We start from the raw sequence: 20,437 nt of genomic DNA on the forward strand, positions 1-20,437 counted from the left end.
TCGAATATCAAATACTTTTAGAATAGTTTCGGAATAATGAAACAGCCGTTATCACAATATAAAACAATGCTCACATCCCAGTACTCTTAAAGTTAGAAAGTTTCTGTCATTACGTAGTATGTTGTGAAGAGTTCTTTATTAACAAATGGAGCGTTAGGAGCAAACAAGTAGTTTCTTCGCATGCACAGGGCTCTTCAGAGAGTGCGAATGATCGCTATAGAGCCTGTAAAGTATGACCACCTAAGTGACGTAGCCTGCTTTACTGCGCAAGTTCTCATGTTGTATGTCTATACTATGCCTGTGGGGTTGAAAGTTTACTGTACTTTTGCTCCACTTTTATGTTTATTGGGGCAACAGATGATGTTCTGAAATAATCAAAAAGTATTTGAAAAATTTTTGCATTTAGAATAGTGACTAGTATTCGACTCAAATACCGAATCGAATTAGACACTATTCGATTCATGTGGAGATAGTTTCGAATATTCCTACACCCTTAGTTATGAGCTAGGAAATGCGCTGATCCTGTTTGTTCATTAATTCATCACAGTTTGGTGTGGGCACACAACCATCATCAATAGCACAAAGCAGTTACTACAGAATGCTTTCTACAAGCAATAAATTTAGAGTGCAATTATGTACTACTGTGTATCTTGCAGCAAAACTGGTGTAGATCCACACTAAGTTACAAGCTGAAATCATGCCATCACTCAAAGTGGTGAAACCAGGAATGAAAGGACACATTATATGTAGTGAGCCCTACCTTGTTTACATTTCATTTGTTCCCAAGAGTACATCAAAAGGCTGTACAATGCCCACTTTCAAGCACGAGTTACCACCCCCATCACAAGATATATTCAAGTAACAAAGTTTATTTTGTCGCAAATGTTTTAATTCTCATTTGATTAAAATGTTAGATAATTTAACTGAAAACTGCCAACACGTGCATTCACAGACGTTCTGAAGAGTTAAAAAGAAAATGATATGTTGACACCACTTCAATGTCTAAAACAGCATCTATACCAACACGGTCAATTATTGAACCAGTGATGAAGACACTTCTGTATTCATGGATTATGTACAGTAAAATGAGAATGGCTTCTGTAATTCACGCGCTGCAGTGAGGAGTCCAAAATTTTCTCTCATGTCACGCTGCAACACCATCCTCTTCCATTGACCCCAATTCCATCTTCTTCATTTCTCCATTCAGCTTCTCCTCCACTTCTTTGAGCAGAACGTCTTGGACGAGAGGATAAATTTGATGGCATGCAGCGATTAAGGCTTTCATGTCCTGCAAGAATGGGAAATATGAACAGCACCGTAAATCACACCAAGTGTTTTTGTTTGTCACGTTGTACATGATAATGCACATTTCAAGCTTCCAGTGGCAATATGCTGGATAGTTAGAAGAAATGTGTGAATCAGAAGCGTTACCTCAAAACAGTGTGAAGTTTCACAACAGTCTTGAGGGTAATAACAAAAGGTTGAGAATACAACCCACCAGTTCCAACTGAACAAAATGAATGAAAAATATAGACATAAAGGGGCCATGAAACACTTTTTGAACATAGTAAGAAAACGTTGCCGATCTGTTGTAGAGGCTGCTGTGAACATGTGAGCCAAATATTATGGAACTGCATGCAGCAGGGAACTTACAATCTTGTGTCAAACACGGCGAAAAATCACTTGCCCTCGCTTCCGCAATGCCGTCACACCAAAAGCAGCTGGCCGACCAACGCTATTGGCTGATTTCGTGCTCGCGAGAGCATTCTCAGTAATACATACCTGCCAATTATGAGTTAAATAAATAAACAATATATCTGCGTACTCAAAAAGAAAGAAAAATAACTTCATCCTTGCACTGCGTGTAGCTGCATCAGCTGCACATGGCCTCCAAAATGGCAGCAGCGTGCTGCATAGCGTAGTCTACCGCGGCAGCCATGGGGTACCGCGACAAGCCTTTTTTCCGCCGTGACACTGAACTGTTGGACAAGACTTTGCTCTCTTGGCTTCTCCACTGTGAAGCTTCCAGCGCACCAGCGGAGATGAAAAGAGAGAAAGCTGGGTATCAGTGCGATACTTTGACTTACAGTTGAAGGATTCAAAAAAGTTTTGCGGCATCAGATTCGTGAGACGACGTTCTTTAATAGTTTAGGGACATTCTATGATTAGTTAGAAAAGTGTTTCAGGGCCCTTTTAAGTGAAAAGGGTGTATAGAGGAACAGTGGCACATATAGGAATTGCTTTTACTTTTCTGACAACTGCTGCCAAAAGTACATTTAATTTCAATTACTGTGGAGAGTTGTAGTGTGAAGCAAAGGAACAACTGACCCACCACGGTGGCTTAGCGGCTATGGTATTGCGCTGCTAAGCATGTGGTCGCGGGACCAAATCCTGGCCGCGGCAGCCACATTTTGATGGGGTCGAAACGCAAAAACATCCATGTCCTGTGCATAGAGAGATGTTAAAGATCTCCTAGTGGTCAAAATTAACCTGGAGTGCCTCACTACGGCGTACCTTATAATCAAATCATGGTATTGGCACTTAACACCCAAAAATCAATTCAAAGGAACAACTGGACAACAAGACAAAGAAATCGCACTAGAGGGATTCTTTTGCTGCACTTTGAAAGTGAGGAGGTGCGCACATGCAGGTTGGTGTTTACCACCTGATTATCTCTAGTTGAGTTGATGTTGTGGCACTGTTATGTTATTGGTTGCTTTCTAATCTTTCCTTTCTCATTTCTTTTTCCCTGCAGTATGAAAACCAATACCTATTGGGCAGGTTTCTTCAGATGTCACAAAAGAGGATAATGAAGAAAACACAAACTAAAAGAAAAAAAAAATTAGAGAGGAGGAGGGGGAGACTTGTAGAGAAGAACCAAGTGAGCATTGTGACAAGTTGTTTACCAAAAACTGGTTCAAGGCAGTTAAGGCACACAAGGTAAAACGACAATAGCTAAAGGTGAGAGAACACAGCTGTGATATCTTACTTAGTCATTTCTCTCTCATTTTACTGCAAAAACTTGCTCTCACTGGTGTAAAGCTACAGGTACTAGCTGGATAGAAATGGTATAATTAGACCAATAGCCTCAAAGGTGGTAAAGGGGAACTTTTCACTCTTCAAAACTCTGTCTACACATTTTGAAAACAGCCTTGTGGAAACGGGAAAGCACGAGGTACTGTTCTCTCACAATCAAAACACACTGAACCTTCTTAAATATGTGCTGCAGGGCCCCTTAAGACATGCAGCAATCTGTCCATACTATCTAGCCATTAGGCAAGCCTACTAGGATGCAGAGCAGCACCATTACATATTGCAATCCTTTTTTAACACAGCAAACAAACCTATTTAGTCACTGGGCAATACTATATTTACCATTGTAACCAAAACTTATTACAGTACACACCAGACGGAGCATAAAATTTTGTTCAAAAGACCACCTATCTATTTTTTGAAAACCACAGCCACTTCTCACGCTTGTTGTGACATTTGGCAAACACTGCCCAAATTTCATTGGATGTTTTAAAGTATTTATGGACTCGAAGAAGAGCAAGAACATCAGCAATGCTATTATTGCTCAATAGCTATGCAGCTATAACTTGTTACAACTTCTATGACATCACTTCCTTCATAGAAGAGTATAGAAGGGTGCAAAAGCAGCTTTTCACAAGCAGACAAAGGCAACACATGGAACAAAATTAGATTAAAAAAACTTAGACTCGGCAACATAGAAGCACAAAGCTAAACATAATTTATCCAAAAGCTTGCAGCCTCACAAAATGTGTGCACAGGATATCCCTGCACGGCAAGGATATTTTATCATGGCAGGGTGCACGCCACATGCATATGCACTTCCTACAGCAGTCTCCCCCCCAGAACAGTTTCGTTGCTTCATTTGGAGCCTTGACAGCTGTGCTTTCTTTGGCATACGCGTAATGTCACATGAGGGGTCATTTGCAAACACTACAACTGCTGGCTTGCATGTGCGCAATTACAGGCGCAGCATCGTCATGCAGTGGCAGTTGTATAGTGTGATCACCATGGTCAGCAGTTGACGAGATGTTGACGATCCTGACAAGCTGCATTTACAGCTTGCATAATGCTGACAACCCTGTGCCCACATTGGCTTCCCACCACCATCGTGAAGGGTAGAGGTGCAGAGTAGTGCAGGACGAAACGTGGGAAGGTTGTGGGTGTTGTAGACTCTGCTACAGGTCTCATTGTGTCAGCTGCAGTGCTGAGACACACACACAACATGTTCGCTGCATAACATACCCCTGCGAATGTAAGCTCGGTTACCCCCACCAGGATAGGTAGAATATATATTGGCATGTTCCTGCGCTAGCGCCGCGAAGGCATCGTTGACTACTACAATGCAAAAGCGGCAATGGGAAGAGTTCAAGAATAGTTGGCTGGAGGAAGAAGACCGCCGCATGTGTATTTGGCATGTAGAAAAAAACCCGTTAGCGCACCCGGTCCGAGCAATTTTGTCTACCTACCCCTTCCAGAACCATCAGTACCATGGCCAAAGGACCCCAATAAACTGTGGCCGTGACGGTTACCTCTTTGGCTCACTTCCGCACATTGCTAGAATGATTGCATTTATACAGTAGAAGCCCGCTGTTACATTCCCGGGTGCTGCGTTTTCCTAGCCGTTATGTTGTTTTCGGCCAGTCCCGGCATAGCTCCCATAGGACCCAATGCATTGGGAATTGGGACGCTGTTGCGTCCAGGGGCGTAACCAGGGGGGGGGGGGCTGATGGGGCTTCAGCCCCCCCCCCCCTAAATTTTTTCGTGCTGGCATGCACCGTTGACCAAAACAAACATCGGCGCCGGGAATTATTCTGGATTTTGTCTACAATGTCTTTTTCACGCTCGAAAAGACATTTCGGCACGAACATTGCAAACTCGGGCTGGATTTCCTGGCAACGCCCTTGCACCTGGAGTCACATAACGCAAGGAGCCCCATCCGAGCACAAAATTTCAAGGGCTTTTCGATAGCGAGCGGGCGCGTTGCAGCATCTCACAGTGGCCGCGGAATCTACGGAGCGCATGATTTCAATTTATAAACTTTATGGGTATCAAGTTCTCATAAACTTCTGACGCGAAGGGTGCACTGACATTTCCAAAGGCGTGCTTTAGATTTTCAATTCTGGAACTTTATGGGTTTAATGTTCTTATAAGCTTGGGCCAACATGCGCACACTGGAGCACTCGTGTCCAAGAAATGGAAGCATGCGCTCACAATCTTCCACACACACGAAAACAATAAGTATCACCATGACTGTCAGCTGGCAGCTGACAATTTTCTCCAAACATTTTCAGGAAGCATGCCCAATGTGATCAATCAGCTGGACCAGTGCAGGCAAAGTAAAATAAGATAAACAGACGAAAGTTAACGGCCTATTATTAAGGAAGTTCTTTTTTTACGGGCAACAAGGTATGGCTCTCCATGGCCATAGGGACAGTGGTCCTATGGATTCAAGCAAATCCTCTGCTGAAAATATTGGTATTTTGAGAGCGCTTCTTCGCATGCGAGCTGATTGGGGAGATACATATCTGAAGAACCATTTGGAAAGTTGCCCCAGTAATGTCTCGTATCTAAGCCCAGATGTACAAAACGAAATTATAGAAATTTGTGGTGAACTACCGAGTGTGTTTCCCAACACACTCAGTAGTTTAACTTGCCGCATCATCTGTGGCTTTCGTTTGGCCTTTCCTTTTTAGCTGCCTGCTTTTACTTCTTTTTTGAACCGAAGCAACACCCTTTAATATTAGGTGCAGAATATTTGTTTACGCTCTACAGGGAGTTAAAGTACATATTTTCGTACTGATTTCTGCATTATTCCTCTATTATTCTGCCCATATGGTGCTGTCGCGACCACCACATGGCCCAAGTACATATAACGATTTCTGCGATCATAGTTTTGTTCTTGCCTGGATCGTCTGTCTTTCTATGCGCAAAGTTTACTATCTGACGGCGCAACATGTTTATTTGTCTTGTTGGACGCATTATAGTGACATTTGCTTAAATATGTATATTTACTGGAGACTTATACGTATATTTAAATATCTTGTTGTGAGCTTTTGTGTATACAAGCAGTGAACTTTGTTTCCAGCGACAATTTTTTGCCCTTTATCGGGAATTGCATCTTCGCATTTGTATATGCCATTCTATCTTTGCATTTCTAATGTATATTTTGCAGAACTCCTGCTCTTTATATGTACTCACTCTTGCGACTATAATCTCGGTGTAATTACAATACACGGCCAGTAACAGCTGCTCCTGCGCAATCTATTGCCACGAAGGACAGCGTCATTGAGGTTTGTCCCTGGCCGTTGCATATGTACAAAAATGTAAACAAGGTTCTTGAATGACAAAGATTCATGAAAATATTTGTCCTCAACTTGTTCTTTTCATGGCGTTTACGTTTTTCATATCAGCTGCATGCACTGCTTTGCTGGTTTCGAACAGGTATAGTCCTAAAGTTTGTGTGATATTTTCTTTACTTAATAAATAGACAAAAAAAAAAACCCGCAGTAGCATTGATATCAGTTATTTCAGCCACAATTTTTGGGACATACGAATATATTATTTTATGAAACAATGCATACTTTACTTGACAGTAAGTAGCATTCAATAATTTGTTTGCAGCATCTAATATACAACGGCAGTGGCAATGGCAATGCAGTTATTATTCATGTATTTGATCCCTCGACAAATTTCATAAGGAGGAGGCCGCACAGCAATGTGAGTCCCCCCCCCCCCGAACAAAATTTCTGGCTACGCCACTGGTTGCGTCGCAACTGTGGGACCGTTCCCGCATCATGCGTTGCAAACTGCCACCCTGCGCCGGCCCGAGCGGCCATGTTGACTTTTAATGTCGCTCGGCTTGGTGGCTTGACGATGGGATTGGCCGCCCAAAGTGCCGGGGCAACACCTATGATGTATTTTCGGTTTCCGCCAGCAAAAGCATAGCCTTTGAGAGCCATATTTCCTCTCCAAAGATGGTGTCTATGATGCATTGGGGCCCTAAAATTGATTTTGGCACATAGGTGTTCCATATACAGTGTAGACCGCTTATAACGTAAGTCGCCGGAGTCGCGAATATCCGCACTTTAAGCGGTACCGCACCATAACCAAAGCAATAATTTTCACGGCCCGCACACATGCAAAACATGTGCACCGAGCCGCCACGCGTTTGAGACAGTCAAGGAATGCGGCTAGAACGTTTGCATTCAATTTACAGTTGAATCTCGTTAATTCGAACCAAATCACGCAGCGCTCCGACTGGCATTGCTCTGGCACCGCCATAGAGTATAAGCTTAGGAGACCCCCCTCAAGGCTCAATGTCGCGCGCGAACAAAACAACAAAAGAAAGGAAAAAAAAAAAAAAAAACGCGGTCGAAATTTCACCCTCTCTCAAATGGCAAGGTCGCCGATTCTGCGTTGCGCTGGAACATGCGTGTACGTGCTGACGTCTCAGCCACGCTACCGTAGCCACGCGTAGAAAATGGCAGTGAACCCTTCTTTCTCCTTTATGCTTCCTCTACTTTCTAGTCACGTGTTGACCTTGCACGCTGCAGCTACGGCGCAGAGGGAAGCAGCGTGCAAGGTCTTCCGTACCAGTATAGTCCCAGGCCGGCCAACGAAACTGCCCACGCCGGCAAACGCCCGCTTCCCGATGACAGCAGAAATCGAAACTTCGAAGAGCTGGCGCCGGGCCGGCTGGAGCGGTGGCGGGCGCGCACGGTGACAGTCGAAAGTGAGGGAGGTACGAGGGAGGGCAAGGGGAGCCACCGAAGCGGCGGAGTTGCCGAGGCGAAATCCGCTTCCCTGCCGCCTTCCTCCCGTGCCAGCGCCGCCCGTTCCCTGTACTTTCGTTTACTGCCGTTATCGGGAAGCAAGCGTTGGCCGGCCTTGGCAGTTTCGTGGCCCTCTCTCGCTATGCACGCCGTGATATTTCACGACTCGCACTCAAGATTCTGGTTTCTGCCTCACTGGCTGTTGGTTCGCACCACGTGCCCTTCTCCTTCACTTCGCCTGTCTTTCTTCCTTGAGCGTTCGCCGTCTCCGACTTCCGTACTCCCAGGCAGCTGCACTGTAACCTGTATTTCGTTTCCCGCAACTGCACTATAAGCGATACGTGTATACGTAGAGTGCTATGGGAAAATTAAAGGGAGTCTGAAAAGACCGCACTATATCCGGTCCTGCACTATAAGCGGTTACGTTATAAGTGGTCTATACTGTATAGTCCAAGGGCAATAACACCGTCGCCATGCGCGTATGTGTGAGTGAAAGCATGCGAGGGGAGCTGACAACCACGGCTAAATCTCACGTGCACAATAAAGAAAAGCGGGGAGGAAGCGCTCGAGGCATCGAAGGGGGGAATAGGATAAGGGGCGGTGTTGTACTCTGGCATCAACTGCATACCATGTGGGCCGTACCTTGAAAGCGATCTGCATTGGGGGCAGAGTTTAGGCAGTGTAGGTGTGTGGACGGCTCACACCTTAGTGCATGCTAGCGTTTTCTCGCCGCTCAGTTTGCGTTGAAGCGATAGACAGCTGCTGCTGCCGTGCTTCCTCACGCCAGTGTTTTGATAGCGAGTGTCAGTGCTCATCGAGTGTGATGTGTTCATGTTTGCCTGTGCGCGCTGACGCCATTGCTTGTTAATATAATTAGTAAGAAAATGTTTACAAGCTTATACGGACAATAAAACTATCTTTACTGTGTATGGCTGTCTACTAATTTTCTATCACAATCGATGCTTCACCTTTCGGGCGAATCTTTTTGCCTAGGGACCTCCCAGTATGTCTGAATTATGCCTTAACTTGGAAAAAAAAAAAGCAACAAATAAAGTAATAAAGTTAACAGTTTCAGCAAGGCCTTACACGACGGGACAGAGAGATCTTGTCAACAGAATACCTGTGGCACGTCGTGAGACTGTAAGGAACAATACCACTAAGTCAACGCCAAAAGCACACAATGATGATAAGCAATACATCACAGAAACTGCTCCGCATTGGCACAAAGGCACAGCTTCAGTGCAGTAGGAAAGACAAAAAAAAAAAAGGGGGAAGATTGCAAATGTGTGGCAGGTGCAACAGTTGGTTGCCAGTAGCTATGCCCACTCGAGGTGAACCCTAAAACAATTTTCAGAAGAGATTCATGTTCAACGAACACATTCTGCACCTTTCTCAGGAGGTGTCGAATCACAGCGCTCGATGTCATGGATTCACTTTCCTCTTGTGGCATCCATGTTACAAAATAAGCAGTATGCAAGAATGACCATGTGTTTAAGTTTAGGTCTACATCAAAGAAGCCCAAGTAGTTAAAAAATTGTTGTGCCCACTACCATAGAGCCCACAATGTTGTTTAGGGCAAGAGACCCTGCTATTATAATAATTATCATTTCGAGGATCTTGCTTAAAGGTTTGGGCATTGCGAAGAGACAAGTGCAGTGTGTAGATCACAAAGTGATGAGTATCTGCAAAGTATTACCCTAACACAGGCAGGAATGCTGAAAATGAAAAGAAAAGGCTGCGTGCCTTTCTCAAAAAAGCGACAAGGCCCGCCAGCGATATCACATACATGTGGCACTTCTGTGTCATGCGTGTACCTATTTTTACCTCTCCGTAAACCAGATGGCAACCCACCAATTAGCCCGCCAGTGCACATAAAGCAATGTTGAGCAGAGGCTGGAGTATTGAAGAATGAGTAATTCAGTCAAGGTGACCAAACCTGTCACAAAAGTGCGCATAATTAAAGCGCGTGTCGTGTATCACCTAAGCCAGCAAAGGAGCACGACAGCCCCACAGCAGCTTCGACAGAGGGATAGAGAGTGCATACACAACAGACAGCCAACGCGATCAACGGAGACTAGAAGCTTCAACAAGATACACAATGGTTACAGTATTGAGAGGAGAGAGAGAGGGCACTTGCTGAAACACCCTCTCAGACCCTGACACACAGCGATCAGAGTGAGGAGTGTGACAGGCGTGCGCCAACGGATGAGTCCCCACCCTCCTTGAAGAAGCTTCGGTGGACGTGGCCGAAAATGCAAGAAATGTCGAAGATTCCCAGGCTTTGTTCATGCTATGGGAGCACGACTCCGTGAGAAAGTTCGAGGAACGGTGGCGAAGGCGATAAAAGCACCAAGCGGAAATCTGTAGGGGGGATCAGACCGCACCGGTGAAGAGATGCGATGTGGGAAGAAGGGGATTCCTAGGCAAGCTAGCCAACGAGTTCCTCGAGCGTTTGCATTTCCGGAAGAAGTTCCTTCTTTGAGATTTGCCTCCAGCCACGCCGAGGTCGTCTGGCTCAAGACCAGCACGGGTGAATACGAGTGGACACTTTGAGTTCCTATTCATTCTGTACTGTATGTGTTGAACACTCAGTGCTTGTCGTTAATTATTTTCCAGAGTTTTGTTAACACCCATCTGAATTGCACTGTGATGTGCCTAGCCAAAGTGTAAATGTGTGTATGTAACTGCCCTATTTGAAGAATATATTTTGTTGTGTTTTGACAATTCTGGGCTCTGACTCTGTCTTTGGACCACAATCAGCGTTCGCTGGCGCACCAGAAGGCCTCTTATTAATTGTCCGCGCTTTCGTTGGGTTATTTTTTCAAGTCGGCTTTGGAATTTGGCCCAGCGTAGGTGCCTTGTACATGGGGTGGGTGGCAATATATCTTACCGATACTACGGAGGCAGCATCCAATTCACCATCCTGTACTAATGCTGTGACTTGCTGAAGTGCAGGCATGAATCCCAGTGTCATACTACCAAAACTGAGGTCGTCCTTTGCATCCTATAAAAGGGAAACGAGAAAAAAAATTAGCGTTGTTACAAGCCACAGCTAACTAATTGTACTACAGTTGCAATTAGGAACCTCAGTTAAATATTGTGACACAAAATGCAAATGCAATGTGCAATGCCTCATACAATGAAAAGTACTACCAAAAACCACACTCTTGCTTTAAATCGGCTGAAAGTCAAAAGTAAGCAACATTAAAGGGGTCCTGAACCACCCCTCGGGCTTTGTGAAAAAACACAGTCCGCAGATAGCATATGCTGCTAACAACATCTCAGCCAAATTTTGCAGTTGTGTGCGGCATGTGAAGCACGCAAGCAGAGTGCCAAGTCACCTTTTTCTCAAACACAAGCCTTTTCCTCACTCTTTTCGGGCACTATATTTCATCATATAGCACATCATACAGACACGTGTAAGGGCCGCACTTTTTTTTCACAATTCTGACGAGGCGCGGCCCTTACAAGGCCCGCTACAACTTATCGACTGGGCCTCCGCCGCTGCTTTCCTCGGAACCTCAGCGTTCAAGGTCAACACATGACCAGAAAATAGAGGAAGCAGAAAGGAGAAGGGTTCACTGCCATTTTCTTCGCATGGCTGAGACGTAGGTATGCACCAACACCACCTAGATGTATGCACACGCATGTTATGGCACGACACAGAAACGGCGACTTTGCCATTTGAGAGAGGGTAAAATTTCCGAAGCATTTTTTTTTTCACGTGCGGCGTTGAGGGATCCCCTAAGCTTTTGCTCTACGACGGGGTCAGAGCAATGCTGGTCGAAGGCGCCGCCGTGTGATTTGGCGCGCTGCTGAAAGCATTGTCGGAGCGTGGTATGTTTCAATTAACCGTCACAAATGCTTGCGCGTTCGAATTAATAGGCGTTTTCGCCCATTAGAATAGACATAGCTATGACGGGACTACAGTGCAGTGGCGCACCGACGGGGGGGGGGGGGGATTCGGGGGTTGTAACCCCCCCCTGAGGCCGACTTGACCACACCTTTTGTTTAACCCCCTTTCTTTCCTTGCGCATTTGAGTGCTGCAACTAAGGTGTAAGATGCGCAATCGTCTGCACACTCGCAAAAAGCGCATTTTTTGACAATTTCCCGTGAAGAAATTGAAATTAGTGCTGTTTAGATGGTATTGGCAAACTGTCAACCCCCCCCCCCCCCCCCCCCCCCCTGGCAGAGATCCTGGGTGCGCTACTGCTACAGTGTCACTTTGAATAAACCGGAAGTTCGAATTAAGCGTGTTCGAATTAACGGGATTTGACTGTATTTTAAAGGAAATGCACCAATCGGCCTGCTGAGCGCTACAACTGCTGATTAGTAGCACCTATTAGTACTAAATAATTCATTAATAGATTGGACTGCTGATTTGTAGCAACAATTAGTGCTAATGAACTAATTAATTGATTTAATTATTTAAAATTCACGAGGAGCTTATCCCTACGTAGATGAATGCGAAAGCTTGCGACCACCAAAGGTCGATGGCTCGACTCCCACCAAAGGTTGTGGGTTCGAGTGCATTAATTAACTCTATCTTAATTAACTTCACCTTAACACCAAAGGTAGTGGGTTTGACTCCCCCAATGGTCGTGGATTCAAGTGCCGTAGTGAGCTTTATTGTAATTATACGTGCTGTAGTTCACTCTACCTTAAGTAACTTTGCCTTAGTTGACACCAAAGGATGAGGGTCTGACTCCCACCAAAGGTCGTGGGTTCGAGAGCCTTAATTAACTCTATCTTAATTACCTGCGACTTCGCCTTAACATCAACGGTCGTGCATTGGACTTCCACCAATGGTTGTGGGTTCAGGTGCCTTAATTAACTCTATCTTAATTAAGTGTGCCTTAATTAACTTCCCCTTAATTCACTCTGCCTTAATGACGTCATCAACTGCCTCGATTGGCTTACTTGGGCTCCCTTGACTTTTTGGACCATCGCATGGTCACGCCAACGCCGCCTATGTCGGATTTTCCGCCTCATGAGCCATATAATATGTTCGTGGTAATAATTAATACTAATCAGCAACAGCTGATTAGTAGTGTGCAGCAGACGGCCAGGACTTCTGGGGAACTGGACTAAGGACTCCAACAGCGCACTCTAGGGGAGCTCAGCAGCATTTTCACAGCTCATTAAAGTTTTTCATTCAATCTGCTAAATGCGAGGCTAAACAAGCATTAAAAAAGGCAACGGTGAAAACACTTGTTAGGTTCATAAGTTGCAAAGTCGGAGGACCTGAGTGCCTTTGTCAACGCAGAGCTGCACCCGCGTAGAGCTGCCTGCGGCGTTCCCGCCCTCTGGCGGCAAACCAAGGCAGGGGGGCGCCCGCGATATAGAGCACCTACGGAGAGTTCAACAACTGAACCGAGTCTAGTAATGTTGAGCTCACCTATGCTCAACACTTAAACATCTCGCATCAAACAAGCTTCATTCAGCCTCATGGAATATGACAATCACAATGTTCGCAATATAATGAAAGTGTTAAGATTTCTCTTCTGAGGCACCAAGTTGCACTGCAAATATTGCTGTACAAACTGTGAGCCATTAGTATTAGCCTAATGCTCAAAAACATTGAGAGAAATAGAAGGTGAGAAAGGGCTGTTCAAGCAGAGGTGGTAATTGTTGCTTTAGTAGTATGACATGGGTTACCTCATTGCGACTTACGACATCTTTAGCTTAAGCTAAGTCATGGGTTCTACAAGTGGGTTTGCGGAACCCAGGGGTTCCGCAGGCCCCTCCTTGGGGATCCGCAAACCACTGACAAATATTCACTGGTTCTGCGCTCGCCAAGTCTGCATCGCCATCGTTATCAGCGGAAATCGTACGTGACAGCAACGCCGGAACGCTTCGTGCCCAATTGTGCCATTAAAGCCTTTAATCGCCGTGCATAACACCGTGTTAGCGACTGGCCACGTGCCTTCATAACTGCGCAGTCGCCATCCATGATCATGTCGATTGCGGCCGCGGTTTCGTCCGCAGCAGTTGCGGCGAACAGTAGTTTAGTTTTGACTCTGTGCACACGTCGGCCGCGTGCCTTCAAAAATGCGTAGTCGCCATCCATATCACGGCGATAGCGACCGCGGCTTCATTCACAGTCGTTGCAGCAAACGGTAGTTTCATTGTGTCTTGGTGCGTGCGTCAGCCTCAGAACTGCGAGGTCACCGTCGATAGCGGCAGCGGTTTCGTCCGCAGCGCTTGCGGCAAACTGTAGTTTCGCTTTGACTCAGTGCAAAGATGTCGAGGATGAAGAGCACCATCTACATCGCAATGGACAGACAATTTGTTGGTGACCAGCTCACTGCAAAAAAAGCATCGGGATCTGTGTGCAGTAGTGAAAAGCGTGCCTCAGATGAAGACGCACGCCGTGGCCGTACTGCGAAGGAAGTATCGAGGCCTTCGTCGCTGCGAGCGCTAATCAGATAGGAAACAACGAGAATTGCCATTTCCGTACTGTCTTTATGCAAAATAGAAACAGGAGCTGCCGATTCATTTAGTAAATAAAAGCGAGTTGACGTAGCAGGCATTAAATTGTTTGTTATTTTCTTTATACCTGTGATAACTTGATATTCGGTTAATTCATACCGTTTTTTTTTAAGTCCCATGAAATCCGAATGAACTAGGTTTTACAGTATGCAAAGTAGAGTTGGCACCAATTCTAAGACTTCTTGTGATGAAAGGTGATAGTTTCCCGTGCAGTATGCACTGAAAACTCATGCTTTCTCGGCATGCCTTGGTTGCGATGCTGTCTTGTCATGGGTCATGACAAGTGCAACCAGTTTGCACCACGTGGGTTCCACGTCGCCATCAAAATAGCCTGTCCCCCACCATCGTTGGCCCCAAACATGTTGCATGCTACACCTAGCATCTTTACTAGGGGGGAGGTTCCTTGGCACTTGATGAAGCTTAGCAGGGTTCAATGGGACCAAGATGCTTGAGAACCCCTGAGCTAAGTGATGCTCATAAACTTTAAGCAATGACTTGAACTTATAATTCGTCATGTGAACCTTTAAGGTGAATACAAATGCGTCTTGGAAAACTTTTACACGTGTTGTATGTCGTTTTGAGGGTATATATGGTGACGAGAACTGGAAATAAATCTGTTGTTGAAAGCTAGCGCTGTGTGTGTGTATGTCAAATGTGCCTTTCTGTTGTCCCTGTCGTTCAGCCTGCGCTACAACAAAATAGAAGATAACATACCAACAAGCCCCTATAGCTACCCTCATCGACACATCAGAAGCTTGGTGTGAAGAGTACATTGAATTGATGGAAATTAAACAAGAATCTTCAGACTGTGCAGGTCACCAAAGAAATAGCTTGTCATAAAGATTGTTTACTATCGGTAGGTGCCATGTTCAATTTCATTTATTGTGGTGTTAGAAGTCCTCGCATCAAGACTTCAAAGGCACAGCTGTGCAACACAAGTCTCTGTCAACGAGCAGTGGACAAATGTAACCTTGTGGCAATAGTCATGGAAGTACAGTCTAATCAACAATGCCTTGTACACGGGTTGCATTATTTCAGACATCTGCCAGCATAGGAGCAATGTACAGTAGAACCCCGCTGTTACGTTTTTCACGGGACCGTAAAAAAAGAACGTAAGAGCCGGGAAACAGGAAAAATTGAGAAATGGGAGTAGTGTTGAACTGCACACAATATTATTTTAATTCTTACGTGTGACAAAAAGTAGTTTCGCCCGACAGCCGAAGTATCTATCGATTGCGATGAGCTATACAAAGTAAGAATAGTAGTTTTATTGTCCGTATAAACTTGTAAACATTCGCTTATTAACTAATTAACAAACATGGTGTCAGCGCCCAGTTAAACATGAACACATCTCACTCAATGAGCGCGGACACGCGCTGTGAAACGCTGGGGTGAGGAATTTAAGCACCGCTGCAGAAGCGAGCGAAGTGACCTTCGTGCTGTTGTCTATCACTTCAACGCAAAGAGAACACACAGCACGCACAATGCTACGAGCCGCCGACGCACCTACACTGCGTAGACTTTGCCCCCAACGCAGATCGCTTTCAAGATACGGCACGCGCGCCGCTGCGTAGTACGCAGTTGAAGCCAGAGCACAACACTGCCAGGTATCACTCCCCCCTCGCTCCCTCGCCGGTGCCTTGAGCACAACGGAAGAAGGCGCGCCGCAATCGTCGGCTCACCTCGCACGCTTTCACTCCTACAGCATGCGGCGCGCGGCGACGGCGTTATCGCCCTTGGACTTTATGCGGAACATCTATGAGCCAAAACCAATTTTAGGGCCGCAACGCGTCATAGACACCATCTTTAGATAGCAAACACGGATCTCAAGGGCCATACTTTTGCTGACGGAAACCGAAAATACGTTTTAAGTGTCGCCCCCGGCACTTTGGGCGGCCAATGCCATCGTCAAGCAACCAAGCCAAGCAACATGAAAAGTCAAAATGGCCGCTCGGGCCGGCGCGGTGTGGCAGTTCGCAACGTATGATGCGGGAACGGTCCCACAGTTGTGACGTAACAGCGGGGTTACCAATGCATTGGGTTCTATGGGAGCTGTGCCGGGATCGGCCGAAAACGACGTAACAGCCGGGAAAACGCAGCACCCGGGAACGTAACAGCGGGGTTCTACTGTATAGGCTAATTTCGCATGTAGACTTATGCAGTACCACAATCATACACACACTACCGGCTTTAATAGCAAATGGAAACATGAGGTCAGCATATGTTCAGCTGTGCACATCCTCACCATCTCTTCGTTTCATTTGACACACAGACTCCTCCATAATCATGTTTACATTATGCCTGCCGAATGCAACTATCAATAATTGTACTCTGATGACACTAATTGCATCTAGTGCAGTGCTTAGACCTGCTTGCAGTTAATTTGTCAACACTGGCAGTGCAAGCAAGAATGGGAAAAACGATCTACATTTTGCCAAGAACCAATCACAGTTTCTGTCTACTGGATAGAATGCTGATACAGTACCTTCCTTCTTCTGCCTTTTTGAGCTTTCCTTGAGGGATAATGCTATTTTGTAGACAAATGTTACTGGGCTCATAAATGCTGGTTATTCAAGGCTGGTACCTGACAAATGTGCAGGAGGGTGACAAAGGAGCAATGACAGAACAGGCAGGACGTGCTAACAACTGCAACTTTCCTGTTTCCTAATACATCTAGAAGTGTGTGCATGCATATGCCCAATGGTTTTCGATAAGCTGTTGCGCTTCATGTAATGCTATGAACACTCACGTTGCCTAAGATGGAAAAAGACAAGGCACAAGCGGTTGCTCCATACAGCCGCATTATCAGTTGCTATTGTGGCTTTCAATATCTTGCATGGTTACTTAAATATACAGAGCTGAGTGGCAACTGGAAAAGGGCTGCCAGCACTTGAAAACTGGCTGTTACCAAACATTCCAGCCAAGCACCAGACGGAAATCACAAATTTCATTTACCGTATTTTCTGGTGTATAAGGACACATTCTTTTTTCTGAATTTTTCGTCTGTGCGTCTTATAGAATGGTGCGACTTATGTATGTTCTTTTTTTCCCGAAAAAACTGCTGACAAAATCGGCTTTGATGTAATGGCCACACGAAACGCGCTGGCTGACTTAAATGCTACATGTTCTGTGTGCGCTATTGAGGTAACGGGTTCTTCTCGTGATTGAGTTCCCGAGCGCAGTGCGAAAAGGACGGAGCAGCAACGCAAGCGGCGGCAGGCCAACCGCGAGTGGACCGACCCCAAAGTCATCGCATCTACAGATCGCTTTCAAGATACGGCGCGCACCGCTGCGCAAACTATGCAGCTGCGAGCACAAGCCGCCCCTCCCTGCCACGCTGCCTTTCCGCTTTCCTCCCTTGTGCGCGATTCGGATCACCGTCGCACACTTTCCCTCGCTCATACAGCATACGGCGCACGGGGAAGATGTCATCGCTCTTGGACCTTGTACGGTACATCGCGGCAACCACAACGGCAGGAATGCGGCTGGAGTGTCCGTATCATTGCATATAGGACAGGGGTTCTCAAGCATGTTCATTCCGGGGAACCCTGCTAAGGTCCATGAAGCGCCAAGGAACCCCCCTCCCCCAAATTAACCGAATTAGAATGTCCTAATTAAACTAATGTCGAATTATCCAGAGTATCAAGAAAAGAATAAATGAATGCTTAATACGTCAACACGCTTTTATTTACTGAATGCATCAGCAAATCTTTTCTATTTTGCACAAAAGCAGTGAGGAAGCTGAAATTCTTGTCATCTCATGACTGATTAAGGGGTAGCAGCGGCGAAGGCCTCGCAACATCCTTACGCAGCGCGGCCGTGCATCTGCAGACACGCTTTTCACTACCGCGCGCACATCCGGTTATTTTTTCGCTAGGGAGCTGGTCGCCAACAAGTCATCCGTCCATCACGATGTAGCTGGTGCTCTTAATCTTTGACATTTTTGCACTGAGTCAAAGCGCAACTACTGCTTGCCGCAACCGCTGCTCACGAATCCGCAGTCGCTATCGACGCGATCATGGATGGCGACTATGCAGTTATGAAGGCACGCAGCCGACGCATGCACCGAGTCAAAACGAAACAACTGTTTGCCGCAACCGCTGCGGACGAAACTGTGGTGGCTATCGAGGCGATCACAGATAGCGACTACGCACTTATGGAAGCACGCGGCTAGCCGCCAACGCGGTGTACGCGCGGCAATTAACGCAACAATAAGGGCTTTGAGGGCACAAATAAGCACAAAGCATTCAGGCGTTGCTGTCAGTCATGTATCGCGTACGATTGCCGCTGAGGACCATGGCAATGCGGACTGCGCCGCTTCGTTTTTGGACGCAAGCGCCGTTTTTGCTCTTTCGTGGCACACATTTATGGTGCTCTGCGCATTAATTTTTTATTCCTCCGACGTATACGTCAGTGCGCACGCTATGGGCACCTACCCTATCTACAAACGGGAGAAATGCGCATGTTGGTAAGTTACGGCCTCCGAGATTCGAGTGCGAAAGCTTAGGCGTGCTGCCCGTTTTTGAAGATTGGGTGGCTACAAGCTGCTTGCGGATTTACTGCGCAGTTCGCGCACTGCCATTACGCACTGTGATGTGCTTTTTGACGCTCGGGCATGGGTAATAGAAATTCTGTGGATCGAGCACACCTCTTGTTCGCCGTTTTAGCTACTTAATTGGCAAGCGCGGGACCACGGAAAATTTATCAGTGGCTCGCGGAATCCCGAGCAGGGGCCTTCGGAACCCATTTTGAGAACCCGTGATATAGGACATATATGGCACCCATATGCTTGCATGTGACCCACGTTCACGAAGTGAAACGTCGCTGTAATTTTTTTAGTGGCTTACTGAACAAACAGGTGCGTCTTTTACACCGGTGTGACTTATACACATTTTTGGGGGAAATACTGCCGTTTTGAGGTGGGTGCGTCTTATACAAAGGTGTGACTTATAGACTGGAAAATACGGTAGTGTGAATCACTGTTGCAACTGCTCCAAAAAGCAACCATGCTTAACGTTGAAGCGAACTAAGACGCAATGATCGAGAGCTTTCTTTAGCAGGTTTTAAATATTTTGCCAGTTCCTATTCAACTTTAAAGGAAGCTTTGGGATCGTTATGGGAGCTTGTGTCCACTAAAGCCAGTGCGCCGAGCAGCCAGCAGGAACATTGCTACCAGGAAGGAAGAAGTTGAAGTACAGCGTAAGACTGGCTGATCAGTCTACATGTGGGCTACCATCCTGTTTGCAATTCTTGTGGAGTTGCTTGATAAATGCAGAATATCAAACACGCTATGAACCAGACGGAGGACGACATGTTATGGTTTTTCATAGACAGTGAGAAAGTGCCACCTGAAATTAATTTGCTCTACCGTATTTGCTCTAGACCTATTCTCAGCATGTCATAGAACAGAGAGCAAAAAGAACTTTGAAAATTGACCCACACAAACCCCAGTTATCGGTCAAAGAAAATTAAAAATACAGTAAAAACTCGTTAATTCACAACTTGTTAATTTGAAATTTTGGATAATTTGAAGTAACCGCCGCGGTCCATCCAACAATGTATTGAGAGCAATATGTAACTCACCCTACTAATTCACACTGAATCCGCACCTTAAATGATAATTAGAACTCCGCGCCATCATGGATGGGGAGAGTGCTAGTGGGTGGGAGCACGTTGGCCACGCTGGTGTTGTTGCGCGAACCGCACAGCAAAACCGCACAGCTTTGCTCGGCGGCGGCGTACACTCTAAAACGCGACCACGCCGCTTCGCCGACAGTCGCAGACAGCCGTTGAAAGAGGCGCGTGGGTTTGGGGTCGTTTTATGCATGCTCCGAAGAGCAGCCAGTGGCACTCGCGTCGGATTATAGAGGGGACGCCATTTCGGCTGGTGCAGCGCAAACGACGTAGTGTGACTGGCCGCAAGCAACGCTCGCCCGCGTGCCGATAACGTCGCCAGCAGTATCAGTAGTTTCTACGTCTGTACTATATTGTTATGGTGTCCTCGAACACAGGTAAACACATGCATGAGCATGATATGTGAATGAGCTTATCCTATGTGAGTAGTAAACTGTCCTTAACGAACAAGGAAATGAGTTTCCTTGGAAGTACCAGTGTGTGCATAAGGCTATAGCATGGTTCC

At 46.1% G+C, this 20,437-nt stretch overlaps 1 protein-coding gene across 1 annotated transcript in view; it reads right to left on the reverse strand.

The window, feature by feature from the left end:
- Positions 1 to 1,047: 1,047 nt before the first annotated feature.
- The window catches only part of LOC119450504 (exosome complex component MTR3), a 50,304-nt gene continuing 30,914 nt past the window's right edge, over positions 1,048 to 20,437 (reverse strand). The window contains exons 8-9 of the mRNA XM_037713982.2: positions 10,696 to 10,809; positions 1,048 to 1,288 (exon numbers count right to left, since the gene is read on the reverse strand). Of these exons, the coding sequence (XP_037569910.1) occupies positions 1,145 to 1,288; positions 10,696 to 10,809 (258 nt within the window). The 3' untranslated portion in view covers positions 1,048 to 1,144. The remainder of the gene's footprint in view (positions 1,289 to 10,695; positions 10,810 to 20,437) is intronic.

The sequence above is a fragment of the Dermacentor silvarum genome, chromosome 4 (assembly GCF_013339745.2).
Source record: "Dermacentor silvarum isolate Dsil-2018 chromosome 4, BIME_Dsil_1.4, whole genome shotgun sequence".
Lineage (NCBI taxonomy): Eukaryota > Metazoa > Arthropoda > Arachnida > Ixodida > Ixodidae > Dermacentor > Dermacentor silvarum.